This window comes from Carassius gibelio, chromosome B14 (assembly GCF_023724105.1).
Source record: "Carassius gibelio isolate Cgi1373 ecotype wild population from Czech Republic chromosome B14, carGib1.2-hapl.c, whole genome shotgun sequence".
Classification (NCBI taxonomy): Eukaryota; Metazoa; Chordata; class Actinopteri; order Cypriniformes; family Cyprinidae; genus Carassius; species Carassius gibelio.
Window position 1 is genome coordinate 4867461 of NC_068409.1, and position 20416 is coordinate 4887876.

The 20416-nt window shown below is 36.6% G+C and overlaps 1 protein-coding gene across 1 annotated transcript in view; it reads right to left on the reverse strand.

The window, feature by feature from the left end:
• Window positions 1–568: 568 nt before the first annotated feature.
• The window catches only part of LOC127971597 (alpha-1,3-mannosyl-glycoprotein 4-beta-N-acetylglucosaminyltransferase B), a 121396-nt gene continuing 101548 nt past the window's right edge, over window positions 569–20416 (reverse strand). The window contains exons 9-15 of the mRNA XM_052574714.1: window positions 15825–15955; window positions 14081–14188; window positions 12222–12415; window positions 9810–9888; window positions 5105–5192; window positions 4321–4433; window positions 569–1907 (exon numbers count right to left, since the gene is read on the reverse strand). Coding sequence (XP_052430674.1) covers window positions 1884–1907; window positions 4321–4433; window positions 5105–5192; window positions 9810–9888; window positions 12222–12415; window positions 14081–14188; window positions 15825–15955 — 737 coding nt within the window. The 3' untranslated portion in view covers window positions 569–1883. The remainder of the gene's footprint in view (window positions 1908–4320; window positions 4434–5104; window positions 5193–9809; window positions 9889–12221; window positions 12416–14080; window positions 14189–15824; window positions 15956–20416) is intronic.

A 20416-nucleotide genomic window follows, 5' to 3' on the forward strand; every position in this document is an offset into this window, starting at 1 on the left:
TGTATATATATATATGTGTGTGTGTGTGTGTAAGTTTCACATCCTTTATTGTGTGAATTTGTGTCTAGATACTTAATTGCAGGTTACCGTCATGCGAGTGAAACTAAATTCCAGTATTTGGTGATAGGGCACACCCTATCTTGGCTGTTTTTCAGGTGGGCATCGTCTTATTTGCATCAGCTGAATGGCTCCAGGGCAGAGAGACAGGTAGAGCAGCGGTCAAGGACTGGTTATCTCTTCTTTCTATAAAACTCGCCTATAAAGACACCCTCAAGGGCTCTTCATGACCTCATGAATTATGCTGAAGATTGATGTGTTTATTCACTGGACAGAATCACTGAATAGTATTCAAAACAATAAAAACATGGCAAAATTGTCATCAGAAATTATGTGGGTAAAGTCACAGGCACTTGTTATAAATATATAAACGCAAAGCTGCCATAAAGGTCATACACAGTAGAACGATATCTCTTTAGATTTTTGGATTTATATTCACTCACAAGTTTGAAGATGGTATATAAACAATACTTTGCAGCTACTTTGCATAACAATATATAAACACGTCAGGTTTGGACTTTATCTTTATTCAAACAGTTTGACAGGAGCATTACATTTTCATTCAGGTTCATTCGGGCGAATCAAGAGAAAACAGTGAAGGGATAGTGTAAGTTGATGGCGCTGTATTTCTCCTCGACCCGTGCGGGGAAGTGACTCTCCTCTAAAACAACATCAGCGTTACTGTAGGCCAGATGGTCTTATCTTACTCTTTTTCTTTCTTTCTTTGAAGATTACTTCGCTCTAGCTCAAGATCTTGTCAAATGTGCTGATCGCTCATTTCACCAAGATCCATCAGTGTTGCATTGTGATACCCAAATCATTGGTGAATCATTTTAAGGCATGAAAAAAACATTACAACCCTTGAGAAATGTGTGTAGCATCTGATAAATATGAATTATGTCTACTATCAGAGAGCAAACTGAGCATCTAAATAGCATCATCACCGAGCTATACAGATTTGAAGCCATACTTGTGCATGTCTCTTCAGGTTTTTGGTCTATCTGATTCGGTTTACTCTACTGGCTCTATTGTAAAGTCCACATCAACACACTACTGTGTCACGTTAAGACAGGAAGAGGATAAACAACATAGTAAGAAATAATGTGTTACTGGAAAGCAAAAAATGATTGAAAAAATCCCTTCCTTGTTTATTGTCATTGATTTCATTTTTATTTATATCAAGAAAAGTCCAGCGATTTCAGTTTTTAGAAGAAACAGTTTTGCAGCATACTCTAGTTACAATAAACCTTGCTCTTTCATTAGAACGTATCTTCTGGACAGACTTTAGAAACACACGCTAGGCCTGTGCACGAACAAACACATATCTAGCACGGCCATATGCCTGTGTGTGTACTCTTAATGTATCGTAATAAATACAATAAATACACACCGTCTGGAGTAACCTAAACAGAATCATTTGTCAGCTAACACAAACTGAACTTTGAAAATCGAATCTCGAGTAGGAAATTAAGAAGAGTCTTCCTTCCGTTCCAAAAGCAGCATTTGTTGAATGTCAAAGTGCATGGTGAAACGGGCGAGAGCGCGCTCAGGAAGCCCTTGACAACAGACCAGTGTAATTACAGGAATTCAACAACGGGCATATATACATATAAATACAGTTTACAAAATACAGCGTCATCAGTCGTGTGCCAGCTCCAGCTGTATGTCTCTGAGGAGCGCTGGCCGGCCGTTCTCCACCCTGCTAGAACAGCTCGTGGCCAGCAGCTGGCGCTAAACAAACTCGTTTGAGGAGCTCATGGAGGTGCGGACGGACTCCATCCTGCAACAGAGACCCGGTGAAGTCACCAGGGATTGCTGAACACCAGTCACTCGGCTTTCTTGATAAAAATCTGTCGAGAGAAAAGGCTGTAATTATCTGTGTGCAAATGACACAACATTAAACTATTCTATACAGTACTGTGCCATTTCTATCTTTTTCTGCAGTGTGTCAGCATTTCCAAACATTTTTTTTTTTGCCATTAACTGTAATAATTCAGGGAGATTTCTGTATGCACCAGGAGGAGATCTGCGACAGTGTGTCTGGAATGACAGGAAGAATCAGAAAAATACTAAATCCAGAAGAACTGTGGCCAATTGAAACTGATGAAACTGACCGTATACCTGCCAGCCAACCAGAATCCAGTATTCAGACAGACCATGGAATAAATTAAAATAAATATAAATCAAAATACAGTTTTGTGTGTATTTGTTTACTTTTTTAAGAAAATATTTTTTTTAACATAAAATTATCTGGTAAAATAATTATATTTTATATATACAGGGGAGTACGGTACACAAAATAGCACATGGTTTAAATATTTCCACACATACTAGCATAACAAAACCTACAGTATTTACCAATTACCATACATATTATATAGAGAAAAAAGTGTGACAAAATAATAAAATGTTTTATTTTTTTAAAGGGGGGGTGAAATGCTATTTCATGCATACTGAGTTTTTTTACACTGTTAAAGAGTTGGATTCATATGCTAAACATGGACAAAGTTTCAAAAATTAAGTTGTACGTTTGAAGGAGTATTTTTGTTCCCAAAATTCTCCTTCCGGTTTGTCACAAGTTTCGGAAAGTTTTTTTCGAGTATGGCTCTGTGTGACGTTAGATGGAACGGAATTTCCTTATATGTGTCCTAAGTGCACTTCTGCCGGAAGAGCGCGCGCTCCCGTATAGCAGAGCACTGAGAGCACAACAGACTTCACTGATCAGAGCGAGAGCGTCGTGAAATGTCACAAAAGAAGTGTGTTTTTGGTTGCCGGGGCAAGACAACCCTGCACAGATTACCAAAAGAGAAACAGCATTAAGGGACCAGTGGATGGAGTTTATTTTTACAGAGCATCAACGGAGTTGTGCAAGTGTTTGTGTTTGTTCCCTGCATTTCGAAGATGCTTGTTTTACAAACAAGGCCCAGTTTGACGCCGGATTTGCACATCGTTTATTTCTTAAGGATAATGCAGTCCCAACGAAAAAGGGTCACGATCGTGTGTTGGAAAACTGCTTCAAATATCTCTGTGTTGTTAACTTAGCTATCGGCGCGTAAGCACATCAAGTAAACAACATGCGATGTTGTCATCAAACTTCACTTTCCACATGTACAGCTAAAAAAAAAAAAAAAGACGACAAAGAAAGTGGAACTTAGTCATTTTCCAAAACCGCTAAGCAAATATATACAGTTTCAATATATACCACATAGAGACAGATTGCTGATGCTGCTCTTGTTCAGTTTCAGCCTCTGGATCTGATTCTGGATCATAAATATACGCTGAATCTGACTGTTAGCCGTGGTTTGTTTTGGTTGGTTTTGTCCTCACAGTGTCACAGCTTCCAGACGTGCTTAACGCCAAAGCCTACTGGCGCTCGTGATTCTTTAGCTCCGCCCACACGTCACACCTCCAGGCGCTCGTGTTTTTCCGGGAAAAATCGGTACAGACTATCTTTCTCTTATAAATATAATAAAACTAAAGACTTTTTGGAGTTATGAAGGATGCAGTACTACTCTATAGGTACTCAAGATTAACAGGATATTGAGTGAAAACGAGCATTTCACCCTCCCTTTAAGATATCACTGAACATTTATTTGACCATTTCTGGCTCTAGTCAATTTTCCATCTCATTTTTTATTATTCACTTAAATCAGACAAATCTGCTATTATTTTAATCTCCAATCTGTTATTAATCAGTTTAGATAACTATCAGACGACACTAACCAGTTTTAAATTCCAGTTGCGCAGGTTACAATGTGCCCCGCCATTATTAAACTATGCTATTCTGTGACATTAGTTATGTTAGTTACACTATTTACTTTAATGATTTTTAATGAGAAACAGGTTAATAAAGACTGACAGTCAATGTTTAGAAATTATTATTTTAAGATGTTTCCTATGCCTTTGTTGCAATGTGTTCATTGTCAAACACATACATAACATATACTGCAAAAATAAATCTCAATGGGGACTATATATATTATAGTGTGTATAGTGTGTGTGTACATATACATTCATGCATGCATATATATATATATATATATATATACATATATATATATATATATACATATATACATATATATATATATATATATATATATATATATATATATATATATATATATATATATATATATATATGCATGCATGAATGTATATGTACACACACACACACACACACATTATGTAGGTTGGGTTAGGTGCTGGGTGTAAGTCCATCTGCGTGAGGAACAGATGGTGAGTGGTTGTGTTGTGCCGTACCTCGCTGAGAATGACCCACACAGGAGAGTCGGTCAGGACTGAGAGCCGCAGAGCCTCCAGCGGACCGAAGGAAGCGTCCACCTCCCCCTCCGCGATCCCCTGGTCAAACCTCCCTGAGGAACGGCATCAACACACACCGTGAGAGACTGGACGCTACATCTTACACCTCCGTATATTAATGACTGAGGGGATATCTAATGCCCTGTCATGAGCGACGGGCTTCAATAAACCCTGAGGCACAGCAATCAGACAGACATCCATACATAATAATGAGAAAACCCTCTCTCTCTCTCTATATATATATATGAGAGTGAGAGAGAAACGTTTCAGAATACAGCTTCTGTAGTATTTTCCCCTTGGATTTGGAGCACACGCTCAAGAAAGTAAGAGAGTGTGACAGAAAGCAGTGAATGATTCACACAGATATCTGAGTTCTCCTTGTGTGTTTCCTCATGTAACCGCTTCAGAAGTGGGCAGGAGAATGCCACTGTGGAGGCTGATTTAATGGGGCTAGATGATATTGCATCAATTCTATATCATTTATAAATCACAAAATGGGTTGAAGATGGTGAAACAAGACAGGTGTTTAACTATAGATAAAAATCCAACACAACACACTGACAACAGTCATTCATAACCAGTGAAGCTGCGCATCAAACATTCAGAAGCATTAATGTTATTAGGCCAGAGCGTGCTTCATACGAGCAGGAATGTAGTTTAAAGGCTGAATCATGCTGCTATATTCGTGAACTTCACAACAGGTGCAGTGTATGTTTGGGCTCACCTATTCTGATGAAGCCGTCTTCTGTGCGCTGGTACTTCGGCGTCTTCTCTCTCCCCTCCTTCAGCGCTTCTTTCTCTGACTGGATATTCTGATGGAGAGAGACAAAAGTGTTGGAGTGTTTCTGCACATCTTCATAATCTCATCACAGCTGCTCTTCAGCCAGAAAAATACACGTGCTCCCTGTTTTACAAGCCCAGAAGTCTCATGCATTATACAAGTCCTTGATAACCACAGTCCAAAACAGCAGGACTGATTAGCTTAGAATCCAATACTGTAAAAACCTATAAATCAACAGACGTTAAGTGTTTTGTAATATGGTATCTGTATTATAAGATTTGGTTTGCCATTCTTTTAAATATATATTAGAGCATATTACATGCTGTAAAAATTTGTGTTAGATAAGTTATCATCGAATCACAAAGTGAGGGCGACACATTTATCCACAAATATAGATTTTCTTAATGTCACATTATGAAGCTTGCACAAACTCACAGCTTATTTTATTGAAGTGAAAATTTTATATAGGAGGAAAAAACTTGAGCTGTTTTGTTACTGAAAGCTATATTTTTTAGCAACAATGTGATAACATTAAACACTGGAAATTCACACGCACGATGTGTTTATCAAGTTCAATCAAATAAATGTAAAAACTGTAGGTAAAATAACTACCATTACTTTGTGTTTATGGTCACATTATTTGCAATGCAAACATCAATGACATCTTTAACCCTTCCAAGCTGGGATTTAAAGAATTAGTTCACTTCCAAAATAAACATTTCCTGACAATTTACTCACTGCCATGTCATCCAAGATGTCCATGGCTTTCTTTAGTTGCAAAATTTTTTTTTGAGAAAACAATTCCAGGATTTTCTAATTTTAGTGGACTTTAATGGCAGCCAATGGGTTGAAGGTTCAAACTGAAGTTTCAATACAGCTTCGAAGAGCTCTACATGTTCCCAGCCGAGGAATAAGGGTCTTATCTAGCCAAACAATCTACCATTAAAAAAAAAAAAAAAAAAAAATATTGACTTCGTAACCACAAATGCATGTCTTGCACTACCTAAAACCTCATGCATCAAGGTCACGCATGGTTCGTTCTTCATCTGTGTACCTCAGTTCAAAAAAGTAATGTAAAAAACTTTATCTAATTTTCTACCAAGACTTCAAAATTAGGGGTGCACGATAAATATCGTCCGATCGTTAATGTGCATCTCGTCAGTAAAGCCTGTTCTCTAATCAGCGCTAAATTCCCTCAGGTGCGTGATTTCACACAGAGCCGTTGTTAACTGAGAAGATGTGCAAATCCACGTTCATTATCAGCTGCTCTGTTCATTCCCATAGTCTAATATTGAAGGAGGGAGCCCAGCAACATCCAGAAACAAGATTATCAGAGCGTCTTAATGGGGAACTCTTTTGACTTGGGCCTTTGAAACTGTAACCACCAGTTTTGCATGGACAAACAACTCTTTTCTTCATCGAATTTACAAATCTAATCTGTGCATCACTGAGTTGCTTGTGTGAAAACATGTCCCTTTTTATTCTGTTGCATGCATCTCTTTATGAATGAACAGTTTATGAAGGCGAGTGGAACCGCTTTGTGAGATCAGATCAGTTTGGCAGAGAATATTCTGAAGAGATATGTGTTTCAGCCTTTCTGTCAAGATAATATAAAAATAACTGCGAAGCGTGAAAGAAGCATTAACGAGAACTGACTCTGGGAGACATTTACAGGGAGGAAGATCTGGAGCGCCGTTCTCAGCACAGTAACTATTATCGGCTGTACATGTTGTGTCTGCATCCCTGGCAACTATAACTTCTGAAACAGGTCTTACGAGGCTCCTTCTTGGACCGAAACTCACATGACAAATATGTTCAAAACCCCAGCAGAGCATCGCTCTAATTCCTCCAAACTGCATTACACAGCATAAAACAGACCACAAATACTCGTTCCTCCAGGGCATTCCCTGCTAATTTCCTATATACGGCAGAATTCCACAAATGTCCCTAAAGGGAGCTTTGCAAAGAAGGAAATGAGCAGAAAGGAGAGATATAACAAGAAGCAAAAAGCAGTGAGAAGACGAGAGATATTACATGGTGACAGGCTCTTGCTCTTAGAAAATCCTGCTATTAATCTTGCGGTGAACGTCCGTTTCCGGCTGTAATCTTAAATCACAGTGATTTAAGACTTAAAACCCTCGTCTGCTCTCCCTCGGGAGAAAATATTTCCTCCACGCCGACCGCACACACAGCAGGTCACTTTTTATTACCGAGTGTCAGCACAGTTCCATCAGCTCATAAAACAGAAGTATATCTTTATCTCCACAGCTTTTTTATCTCCAGAGGACCAGAGTGAAGCCAGTCACTGCTTACGACAAACTGTTTTAGACCAGGCTTTGGTCTGCTGTCACTTATGTTAAGGCCTGTCATGACCATGAAGTTTGTGCTGACAATTAATTTTCAGACAAAAAAAAAAGTGATTTATGATTAACAATTTACATTGTAAGCTTATTTGACCAAAAAATATTATATTTTACTTGGAAACATATAATTATGCCTAAGGATTTTTTTTTTTTTTTTTACATTTTTAAAAGTTTAAATATTTCTCTTTTTCTTCAGCTTTAATCTTGGTCCACTTTCAGTCCAGACCCACATCAAACCTTTACATTTAATTTCATAGATGCTTTTATCCAAATATAATATAATATAATATAATATAATATAATATAATATAATATAATATAATATAATATAATATAATATAATATAATATAATATAATATAATATAATATAATATAATATAATATAATATAATACCAACTAATCTTATTTTTTTTTGTATAAAGGAAGACTTTTGATTGTCTTTGTGTACTTTACAGCAGTATTGTTTATATTCATTCTGTCTCCACAGCAGTTTTATTTCAGTATCATTGAGATAATATTAGTTTTAATATTTTGAAATACATTTTATTTTCATATTTATTGCATTTATTAAATTTTTTCCTTGTTAAAGTTGTCTTTGTTGTTTTTCTATGTTTATATAGTTTGATTAATTTCAGTTATTATTAATTAGTTATATAATATTATTTGTTATATTTATTAGATGTTATTATATATATACACTATATGGACAAAAGTATTGGACCCCCTTCTAATGAACTTATTTGACTACTTTAGTAATTCCATGAGTACAAATCTTAACGTTTAAGCATATAATGATGATATTGTAGGGAATTATGTGCTTCTACTTTTACAGCAACAGTTTGGACAGGACCCTTTCTCTTCGAACAGTTCAGTGCCTCTGTGTATGAGGCGAGGTTCAGAAAGAAAGGACTGATTGAGTCCGTGTGGAAGAACTGGACAGGTCTGCAGAAAGCAGCTGAACGCCTCTGCTCTGACTTTAAATGCAGACTTGAGCCAAACACTCTTCTTGTACATATGGGTACAGTCATTTTATCAAACAGGAATGCTCTGTGCTCAAACGAAAACAATAAGTAACTCATCTCCTCATCATGTGCCTACATGCCATTACCTGTGTGGCATGACATGAATGTTAAATCGCAGTAAAACTGGAGTGTTTTCGACCATGGTAACACTCGAAACTTTGACTTTTGTGAGTTTAACACAAACGATTGTGCCGAGTCTGTCTGGGATCGATGTGGTGCTGTTAGATTAAGACTCCTCTGATTCTCCTCACAAACACAGCAAAATATGACACGACGGCACGCATTTGATGGCATTTTCTTTACAAGCTTATATTTCCCTCATTATTGACAGCAGTTAATTGAAATAAGTGCAATTTGATCAAATAACTGAGCAAACAATTGTGACAGGTCTACTTACATTTATATAATTTTTGTGGATTCAAGGTCAAAACTGACACACATACAGTTTAGCTTTATTGTGTAAAAGTGTCAGACTGCAGAAGGCCATGACTGACCAATCAGAATCAGGTATTCCAGAGAGCTGTGTAATAACTACTATCTGCTGTTACACTGATCTAGTCCTTACAAACAAACAGAGAATCATGCATCATAACAGGAACATTGATCACAGCAGGCCATTTCAATCTGACAGTAATTGTCTGGAAATGCACTGCTGTAGGCGGCGAGAGTGGCTCTGAGAAACTGCGTCTCCTCTGAAGCAAGAGCAGATGAAGGCACTAGTCAACCTCTCTAACTGAATAATATTTATTTGGATACCTAGATGACCTCCTTAAGGCTGCCTGGCAAGATTTCATGGACAGACTTCTGAGGTGCCTCGATACATTCAAACTAAATCTGGCCAGAACAAAGATAGTTTGGGGTTTGTTTCAGACCGTGAACTTTCCAGAAGACTTACACAACCTATTAAACACCTCGGACCTGCCGGCGATGAATAAATAATATTGTCTCAATATTTTTGAGGAAACTGAGACACTTTCAAGACTGAAATATCAGTCATGTGGCATTTGAACCTACCCTTAACTATGAGTACGGGCAATAATAATCGTGATGTTGCACAAAGCTTCTAATCCAACTACGATCAATTCTGCTCTTGACATCTGCTCAAACAGGAACCATGCCAAAAGTGTTTGTGACTGCATGATGTTTTCAACACTGACTGAAGCCTTGAGCTTGCTGAGACAGTGTTTCGGCACAGATCTGTGGGGAGAGGAAACACACAATCCTTCAGCAAACACACTGCTAGTGTTCATCTGAGACTCACGTCGAAAGGAAGAACCTCCACCGTAGTGTTGAAGAGCTTGTCTCCAGGGTGCTCGATGTTTCCACTGCGGAAGAAATACCTACACACACACACACACACACACACATCATCATCATCTAAACTATCAATCTTAGAATTCCTTAAGGAGTACAACGCTAAGGAACTGTACGGCATATGTTTTCTCATATATCATCTTATCATGCAGTTATTTATAGCAATGCAGCACACAGTGGCCCCAAAAAGTATTTAGACATTAACACTGTTCAAAGGTTTGGGACTGGTGAGATTTCTTCAGGTCTCTTGCATTCAGTTTATTTAATCAAAAATATAGCAACATCAGTAATACTGAAAAATACATTGAAATTGAAATTGTAATTAATTCCTGTGATGCAAAGCTGAATTTGACTCCAGGTTTCAGGGTCACATGATGCTTCAGAAAGCACTCTCATATGCTGATGATCTGCTGCTCAAGAAACATTTTCGTTTGACTTTATTATCAATGTCATAACCTTAAAGGGTTAGTTCATCCAAAAATGAAAATTATGTCATTAATAACTCACCCTTATAGTGAACGGTAGACCGTACACACAGCTTCAATGGAGGGACTGAGAGCTCTCGGACTAAATCTAAAATATCTTAAACTGTGTTCAGAAGATAAAAGGAGGTCTTACATGTTTGTAACAGAGCAAGGGTGAGTTATTAATGACATAATTTTCATTTTTGGATGAACTAACCCTTTAAAGTATTCTTAGATTAATAGAAAGTTTAGAATAACAACAGAAAGTTTGTTGCCTTTGTCACTTTTGATCAATTCAATGCATTCTTACTAAACAAAATCAATTATTTATTTAAATTATTATTTAATAAATAGTATCTCTCTCTCTCTCTCTCTCACTCACACACACACACACACAAATGTCTGAATGTGTTTGCATTATGTAAAATATCAAATGAAGTGGCAATTTAAAGAATGAAAAACATACGTTTCAATAAATAAATGAATAATTAAAAAGGTTTTTAAGTTTGAAATAATAAACCAACAGATGTTGCGTATAAATTTGTGGTTGTGAAATCTTTATTCTGCAGTAAAATCAATGAAACGCTGGCTGATTAATTCTCTACAAATAGAGTTCAAATAATTAATCCTGAGAAAAGTCCAGTAGCTTTAGAGCACAGATGACACCTGATAAAATGGCATCTAATGTAATGACTTTCATACATATTTCAGTGTCCAAAATCAATTTTGTTCTTCCTCTGTGGATGACTGAAACATGAGCAATCACAGACACTGGCAGATTTGTGTCTCTAAATACAGGTGTAATGGACACCTGCGCTTGTTAAACTGTGACTCCTGTAGCATGAAGGAAGCCAGTGAGTGATCGTCAAACGCTCTCATTCACACCGAGCACTATTAGCTCTCAATTAAGCCTGAAATATGCATGGACTTTCCATTAGGGTTAAAAACGTACGGATGACTGTGTCTCATGATGATTGATGCATTATCCAGCTGCTCTGAGTCCGTGTGATGGGAGAGACAGCGAGACCAGCTCTATTACAAGACTTCCTTCATCGGCAGCAAGCTTCCAAACCTCTTAATAATCTCAGATATATAATACCCAAACTTTTTCATCATTCTAACACCTTAGGTGCAAAATATTTAATATTCCAATAATTTAACGACACATTCACGTTCTGTGTCACATTCACAAGTTGTTGATGGTGACACGAAATGCAGGCAAACTAATAATTAATGCGTTTTCAGTTGAATTTTAGTTGTGATACTTTATATTAGCAACTTTTCCTCTCTTACCTGACTATATTTTAAGTATGTCATATGCACTCTTTACTCCACCACTTCTACGAGTCAATATTCAGTGTGAGTAAAATACTTAAATACTGTCCAAATCAGACACTCTGACTTTTGCTCAAGTAGATCTGAAATTGGTGACTTGTAACTTTATAGTTATGTAATTAAATCAAAGCATTTCATTTGATAACTGAAACAAGATATTATCAGGATTATTGTACTGCGCCGTTTATTTATTTAAACTTTTGCTTCAATATAACTCTTTCTTAGTTTTCTATCAACTCACAAAATCCCCGTCTGCTACCTTCCAGCAGCTAATGATATTTAGACCAGCTGGAAAGCATCCACCATCTTCCAAAACACAGTTATCAGCCTAAAATAGATTTTCAAGTAGGGAGATGCAAATACCAGGGTAAGATTTTCTGACTAAATTGGACTGTTCTTGATGCTTTTTGAAAAATAAAGATTGAATGAACTAAAATGGATGCATTTTTCAAGTGAACTCGTTGCAACTCGGTTCTGCAAAGGACATATGCAATGCTGCCTTTTTGGCTAAAAGATGTTGTGTGGCATTGATGAGGGTGTAACATCATGTGTGTGTGTACCTCTCTACTCGGACAGGTGTGAAGAAGCGGATGCGTATGAAGTCTCCCGCCACAGGTGTGAACGCCCAGAAGAAATCCTCTCCCAGATAGGCCTTCTCCAGCGTGAAATGCTGGTACGTCTTCAGACTGGTGGTGACCTCAGCTAGCGGGTTAGCGTGACCTTTATGCAACGTCTGCTTTCCGAAGTCCTTATCCTGACCAAAAAAACAGCAGGACCATTTAAATAGTGTTTGGGTATTTCTTTAAAAACAGGCACTTGATGTCCTTTCAAACGAAAGATCTCAACCTCTTTTGTTGTTGCAGTTATATAACTTACATTAAAAGTGCCTTGATACATTTTTCATGCCTTTCATCATTTTATTTGACTACCTTTCAAATGCCTTTAATTGTTCCATATTTGTTTGTAAAACTGAGTATGAAGTTTTCATTTCAGTCCAAACTAGCAGTTACCAACAGCTGCTCGTCTTAATAAAGTTCTCTCGCGTGATTATTTCATTAGCTAATTAACCCACTAAATATATCTCAGATGCTTCCATGTTCCACGACAAAACCATAACTTCATGTATGGTCTGAACAGCATTTGCTCTATTTTTTTTTTTTTTTTGGCACAGGACATCAATCGCTAATAAATGTATTTGTCATCTTTGCAGGAATGTAATATGAAGATTGAAGAACTACATTAGTTAATGCAAAGTGAACTGAAATGTGAACAATATTTCTACAGCATTTATTAATCTTGGTAACACTCTTAATAATAAAGGGGCTTCACGGTGCCTTAGATTAGAAGAACCTTTTGTCTAAATGGTTCCATCAAGAACTTTCAACATTTGAAGAACCTTTACGTTCCACAAAAGGTTCTTTGCAGCTAAAGAAGGTTCTTCAGATTATAAAAAGGTAAGAAAAATATGGATCTTTAAAGAACCTTTGACTGAATGGTTCTTTGTGGAACCAAAAATGATTCTTCTGTGGCAGAACCTTGTAAGATAATTGGATAATTTCTACATTTACTCGTGCATTTTTAAAATCTGTTAACATTAGTTAATGCCCAATGAACTAACATTAAAAAACTATTTTATTACCTAATATTAACAAATAATTAATATATATTGCTCAAGTTTGTTCATGTTAAATAATAAATTACCTAATGATAACAAAATACATTTTATATCCTACCTTATAAATATGAATCATCTCAGTGTGGATGAAAGTGCAATACATAGAAAGGAAACATTACATAGACGTAGCTTCACTAAAGTATTACTTAAATATTTAAACTTATATACAAATATTTCGCTTTTTAACAAACTGTTCTGGAGGAACCCAGGCCTCCATTTTTTGTGGAGAGTGTGCAATGCCAAACAAACTTCAAGCCAGAAACCACAGTGCCAAAACATGCCAAAGGTTGATATGAAAAACATAAATAAAAGAAGCCTAGAAAAGGAATGACTGGAGATGAAGAATAGGAGCAGTGATTGAGGCAGGTGTTATGATAAACGTAGGGGGAAGAATGCCGGAAATGGAGCGTCAGATGTGTTCACCAGCCCAGAACAGAAATCAATAGGACACAGAGCGGGCGGGTCATAGGAGCGCTCATCGCCATGGCAATTCCTAGCGCTCTTCATTTGGAGCGAATAAAGACAGAGCAGGGACACATGCTGATTTATTAGGACATGAGCTCTTATCAGCTGCCTTCTGGGTACTGTGATCTGCAATTTGGACAATCTGAAGAGAAACGCACACAGTCCTGAGACAGACCACTCTTCCGGAGGGTTCTATAAAATTATTATACACACATATAAAAAAAGAAAACCTTATACATAAACATATTTGGTTAAAAAAAATCCAAAAATCCAGATCACCTTGAGTTTCTGGATCTTTCCGGCGAGGGAGGAGTGTGTTCCAACGTGCTGGAAGAGAGACGGTTTAAAGCGGATGCGTAGGTTTGCTTTCTGCCTGTCACAGTGTTTCTGTGGGACACAAAGAACATTTACATACTTATATATATAACAACTACTGTACTGTACAAACACTACTACAAACAGAAGTCTCAGATCAGAAACTAATTCTCCAATCCAAATTATTGGATGACCAATAATTCTCCTATTAAATTTCTCCTATTAAATTCGGATGAGACAGAGATATTAATTATTGGACCAAAAAAACAGTACACAGAATCTTGTAATTACAATCTGCAACTAGACGGATGCACTGCTACGTCCTCTACAGTCAGAAATCAAATCTGGGTGTTATATTAGACAGCAATTTGTCTTTTGAAAACCATATTTCCTATGTTACAAAAACTGCATTCTTCCATCTTAGAAACATTGCCAAGCTATGAAACATGTTATCTCTTTCGCCAAGCATTCAAATAATGAATCTTAAATTGTGAGTGCAGTTGCATCTGATCAAATGTTCGTTCTTATTCATTATCTTGGGTTAAACTAATTAGTTTTACTTTGTTGGATCAGCAGCTACGCTAATGATGTCTCTATTTGTTTCTATGTTTTTCCACAGGATTTACACAAGCTCCAGTCTGGATCCAGAACACCTGAGAAGAGATGATGCTGACCCTCAGAGGACCCCAGATGATGCTAACCCTGAATCAACATACAGAACTAACAATTATTGCTACAAGTGTGACTGAATCATATATTAATTGCTGTTAATAATGTTCATCATCTGGCTGACTACGTCTTGTATTAATTTTTCTGAAAAATCCTGTCATACGTGCACAAACTGACTGTCACCACTTATAAGCTATTACTAAATATTGTAGAAACATAATTTTCTGTAAAGTTGCTGTCCCTCAAAATGTCAAGCTTCAAAAAGTTCATGAAAACACAATCTTGAGCAACAAGCAAGCACACTTAAACTTTTGTTTAGCATACTTAATGTTCTCTGGTTATCGGTGATGATCAAGTATTATAAAAGCAACCATCTCTCTTCAGAAGACTTCATTCATATTGATTCATTTTAGAGTATCTTTTTGTACTTATTGAAGCAAGAACATTTTGATTAATGGATAGAGTAAAAATCTCTCAGGTTTCATTAAAAATACCTTTATTTGCGTTTCATTGATGAATAAAAGTCCTATGGGTTTGGAATGACATGATGGTGAACAAATGATGATAGATTATTTATTTATTTTTGGAGAATTATCTATATAAAAACTTTAATTAGTTAAATACATGTATTAGTTTAAAAACTAATGACGTTTTTTTTTTATTATTGTGAATTAGGTTCTTCCTTTTTTGGGGGGAAGATATATACATTATGATTAAAAAACGTATTTGTTAACTTAAGGGGGAAAAAAATAACTTGCATCATATATAAATGTTGGAAATTATTAAAAATGTTTACTGTGGTGAGAGTTTTAGTGTCCAGTCAAACACACACACACAAAAAAACATTCTAACAAACCTGATAAAATATAATAATAAGGACAGACACAAAAATAATGATTCATATACTGAATGAGTGAAAAGTGAGACTGGGGAAACAAATAATGATGATTATAATAATAATAATAATGATACTAATAATAATTTTGATGACTATAATAATAGTAATAATAATATAAAAACAAAATTGTGTAATTCTTACCGCATCTTTTTCTGGATTGCACACCTTCACCCACATGATGTGGTCCAACAGCCAGTCAATGGGCTTGTCTTTGTAGAACATTAGCATAAACTCCACGATCAACGGCAAGTCTAATGACTTGAACATTTTACCTGAAACGAGCAAAGCAGAGTCATGACTATCAACCAAACGAGACTAATAACGTCAGCTGAAACACATTCACCCCTGAGGGAGGATTGTGGTCATGCTGGACTGGAGTGAAAAATCAAAACTCATAAGGATTTGCACTTTCAATAAGCATTTAAACAAGGAACTCCGGGGAGGAACGATGTAGGGCAAAATACATTTAATGAAATCAAAAGGAAAGGGCACTCGGAGAGTAATTACATTTCAGTTCTACATGAATTATAAAATTTTTCTTAAAACATGAGATTAATTCAATTCATACAATGAAATTAGATCAGACTCAAGAGGAAGGATGTTATTTTTCTTCATAGCGGCATTTTTATTGGCCTCTAATTAAGTTTTTCAGAACTGTTTAGGTCACAGAGGAACTGATGGGGCCATTTCTGCTGGCTTAGGGCGGACACTCAGTCAGTAAATCAGCTTGTTTTGGGTAATCTATAAAAGAAGAGACATCTGTTTTTATGCATAATGAATTACTGTCCAACATCTAGCACACGGACAGTATCTCGCCCAGAAACATCCTGCCTCTCCAGATGTCAAAACACATCAGCTCTGATCTGACAGCCTCCACTGATCCATTTCATCCCACAGATCAGTCTTCATGGGCACGAAAACACGGTTCTGTTCCAAACTACATACAGCCATACTACACCGAGTCTGCTGTGTGCCAAAACCAGCAATATACAGAAAATAGAAAAGTGAAGGGTGTAAATCTAGTTCTGTTCTGTAAATCTATGTTAAAATACTTTCTCGAATTGCAGTCTATGAAGAGACAACTAAGTAAACCTTTCGTAGCCTAACGTCTCTCGTTACCAAAACTTTTCATGCAATAACGTTATTGAACAGTAGGCACAGTGTACAGAAGAACAGGACAACATTACATGAAACATTAAATAACAATACAATAAAATAGACAGACAGACAGACAGATAGATAGATGGACAGAGAGAGAGACAGATACATAGATAGACAGACAGACAGACAGACAGACAGATAGATAGACACAGACAGAGAGCCAGACAGACATACAGACAGACTGACAGATAGATAATCACAGACAGACAGACAGATATATAGACACAGACTGACAGATAGATAAACAAAGAACCGACAGACAGACATAGACAGACTGACAGATATATATACAGACAGAAAGATAGATAGATATACACAGACAGACAGACAGACTGACAGATAGATAGATAAACACAGACAGACAGATAGACAGATAGACACAGACAGACTGACAGACAGACACAGATAGAAACAGACAGACCGATACATAGACACAGACAGAAATATATATAGACAGACAGAAAGATAGATAGACACAGACAGACAGACAGACACAGACAGACTGACAGATATATAGACAGACAGAAAGATAGGCACATACAGACAGATATATAGAGACAGACAGACAGACAGACACACACACACACACACAGATAGACACAGACAGACACACAGACAGACTGATAGACAGACACAGACAGATAGACTGACATATAGATAGATACAGATAGACACAGACACACAGACAGACAGATAGATAGACACATACAGACACACAGACAGACAGACTGATAGACAGATAGACACAGAAAGACAGACAGACTGACAGATAGATAGACGCAAACAGACAGACATACAGACAGATAGACAGATAGATTGTATATTCTTCTATTAATTCATAGAAATTCAAGGCATTCTTTTTCATTAAATTCATTGACCTCAGAGTTCAGGAATTATTCTTCTTATGCAAAAAATAATTTTCCAAGCATAATAATAATATGAATTGCTTAATTATGTGTTTCATCTATCATGTATACATCAAACATCACATTTTCCTTTATTAATTCAGAAAAAAAATCTCCAATTTCTAAAATAACCTTTAAAATCCACAGAAAGCCAAATTCACGATTATAAAATAAATGTAAGATCAGTTGTTAAAATCTAGATGCTACCAAAACATTGCATGTTTGTTTAAGCCTGACAAGCCTTACATGGCAACACACTCTTGAGATGTATGGAATGGAAGTATGGAAGATGAGGAGAGTGTTCAGGGAAACCTTCATGAAAACTGTTATTTTTGCACACTTTAGCTGTAATGAAAAGCTGTTTCTAAAAGATTCTAAAGATTCTAAATCAAAGCCACTGAATAAAATATTAAAAATATGACCATGCAGGATAAGAAAGTTGGAATCATTTATAGTTGCAGGCTGTTTTATATATTTTAGTATTTGTAAAACAGTAGCTAGTACACAGTATGCTATACATTATGCATGAAAAAAAAATTGATGATCGTCCATTCTGAACAAACCAGTTCAACTCTGAGATACAATGCTTATTAAAAAGATCCAATTTAAAAAGTCTATTTACTGAAACACAAAGCTGATTTTGGATGCTGATGGATGTTTCATAATTAACAAGCACCTATGTGCATGTTTAGAGGTTACAGGGAAGGTAGAGGGGTTTAGCATCATCAGTAGGATCACTCATCAGTGCATGACCCACCCACAGGCTAACATTGACCATTAGCGCTGGAGTATTGATCTGAGTACACACACACACACACACACACTCACACTCACAATAAATGAACACTGAAAACACAAGTCAAACAGAATGCTTTCCAGACACAATGATTTAAGATCAATAATTAATTATAATAAATATTTCAATAAATAAATGTATACACTTAAATGAATTCTTTATGGCATAGAGAGATTACACAGCCATACACGTTGTCTTCACTTTTAGACATTATAATATCTTTAGCTTTCCATTTCTGAAAACTTTGGCAGCTATTCAAGGTTGTGTGTGTGTAATAAATGTTCTCTGTATCGAGAGCATGTGCCGGTTCACCTTCATGCCGTCCCTGAGAAGTGTGGTGGCTTCTCACACACACACACACACACACACACACACAGAGATAGGCTAAATCTACAGGGAAAGGCCTCATCTGAAACAGCCTCATCAGTATTCACCTCCACATTTATTCAGAAGCAGATGAAACTTCCCTCAGTATATTTGTCTTTCTGAGTATATTATTAAAGGTTTCTTTAACTTACATAATGAACAGTGTCTTTACCTCTCATCTTGTGCAATTCTTCTCTGACCGTGTCCTTTTTAGTCCATGTGAAATCAAAACCGATCATATTTACTTAATGCATGTTGTTGATCTTTTTGTGCACAATTATTATTCAAAATAAAGGTAACACTTTAGATTAGGGGAACACTATTAACTAGCTATTTAGTAGCATGCAAATTACCAGCATATTGGCAGTCTATTAGTACTTACAAAGCACATATTAATGACTTATTCTGCATGACCATATTTTATATCCCTAAATCCCTCCATACCTTAACACTTATTTTAATTAGGAGTTCCTTATATAAGTTCCTTATGTACACAGATACACGTGTGTGTGTTAGAGTCTGCACAAAAACACAATGCATAAACACAAAACAGTCCAATAGTTTTAAATACCCAGCAGTAATGCAGTGACATACATGTGAATCTACACGTTTCTGCTCAGGAGAGGTGATGGATGTATTATTGGCCGGCTGCTGGGGTGAATGCCACTTGCTTGCACACTCGGGCAATGTGGACTTTCTTTAAGTAGCACTGGCAGAAACATATCTGCCGTGAACATGAATGTAACGGCAATGTAAAGAGCATATGTGTGTTTACACTGGTGTGTGTACATGTGCCAACAGCTCGGTCACGGCTGCCTTCCTGCTACCACTCCAATTAGCAGCTCGTGTGGACAGGCGGAGCGAGGCGTGATCCTGTCCGCTGGAGAAGACAGACTGACAGCAGGAAAAGAGAGATTCATCCAGACGGATCTGTCACGCATGCAATCCCTGAGCTAAAATAGGCCGACTCCATGCTGGAAACATCTAAGTGTTCACAACAGGACACTGGAAACATCTTAGCGTTCACACTGTGATTGCAGGGGAAATCATTAAAATCTGAATTCTGAGAGACGATACTGATAAAAACATCTGATGTATGCGTTTATGTATTTAGGGCGGATGGCTAAGGCAAACATTACTGCTGCTGTTGCTCATACTCTCTCAATGCTCAGAGACTTCATAAAGAAAAACACTGAGGATATGTATTAAACTTGTGTGCATTATTTATTCTGTTGGCCGAGTGTTTTTATTCAATTTATGAAGGTGCTGTTAGTTAAAGCATTATACATTTTATTATAATTGTACAATACTATCATATTTTGTACATGCAACTTAGCTTTAACAAATTTATCATTAATACAGATGCTGCACACACACACACACACACAAAAGATATCTCTATTTACCTTTGATTATCTGACAATGACAGTCAAACAGTATTTTGCTAAGTGTGTTTTTGTGCTGGCATCTCGGTTGGCTAGGCCTGGATTATTAATTATGACACT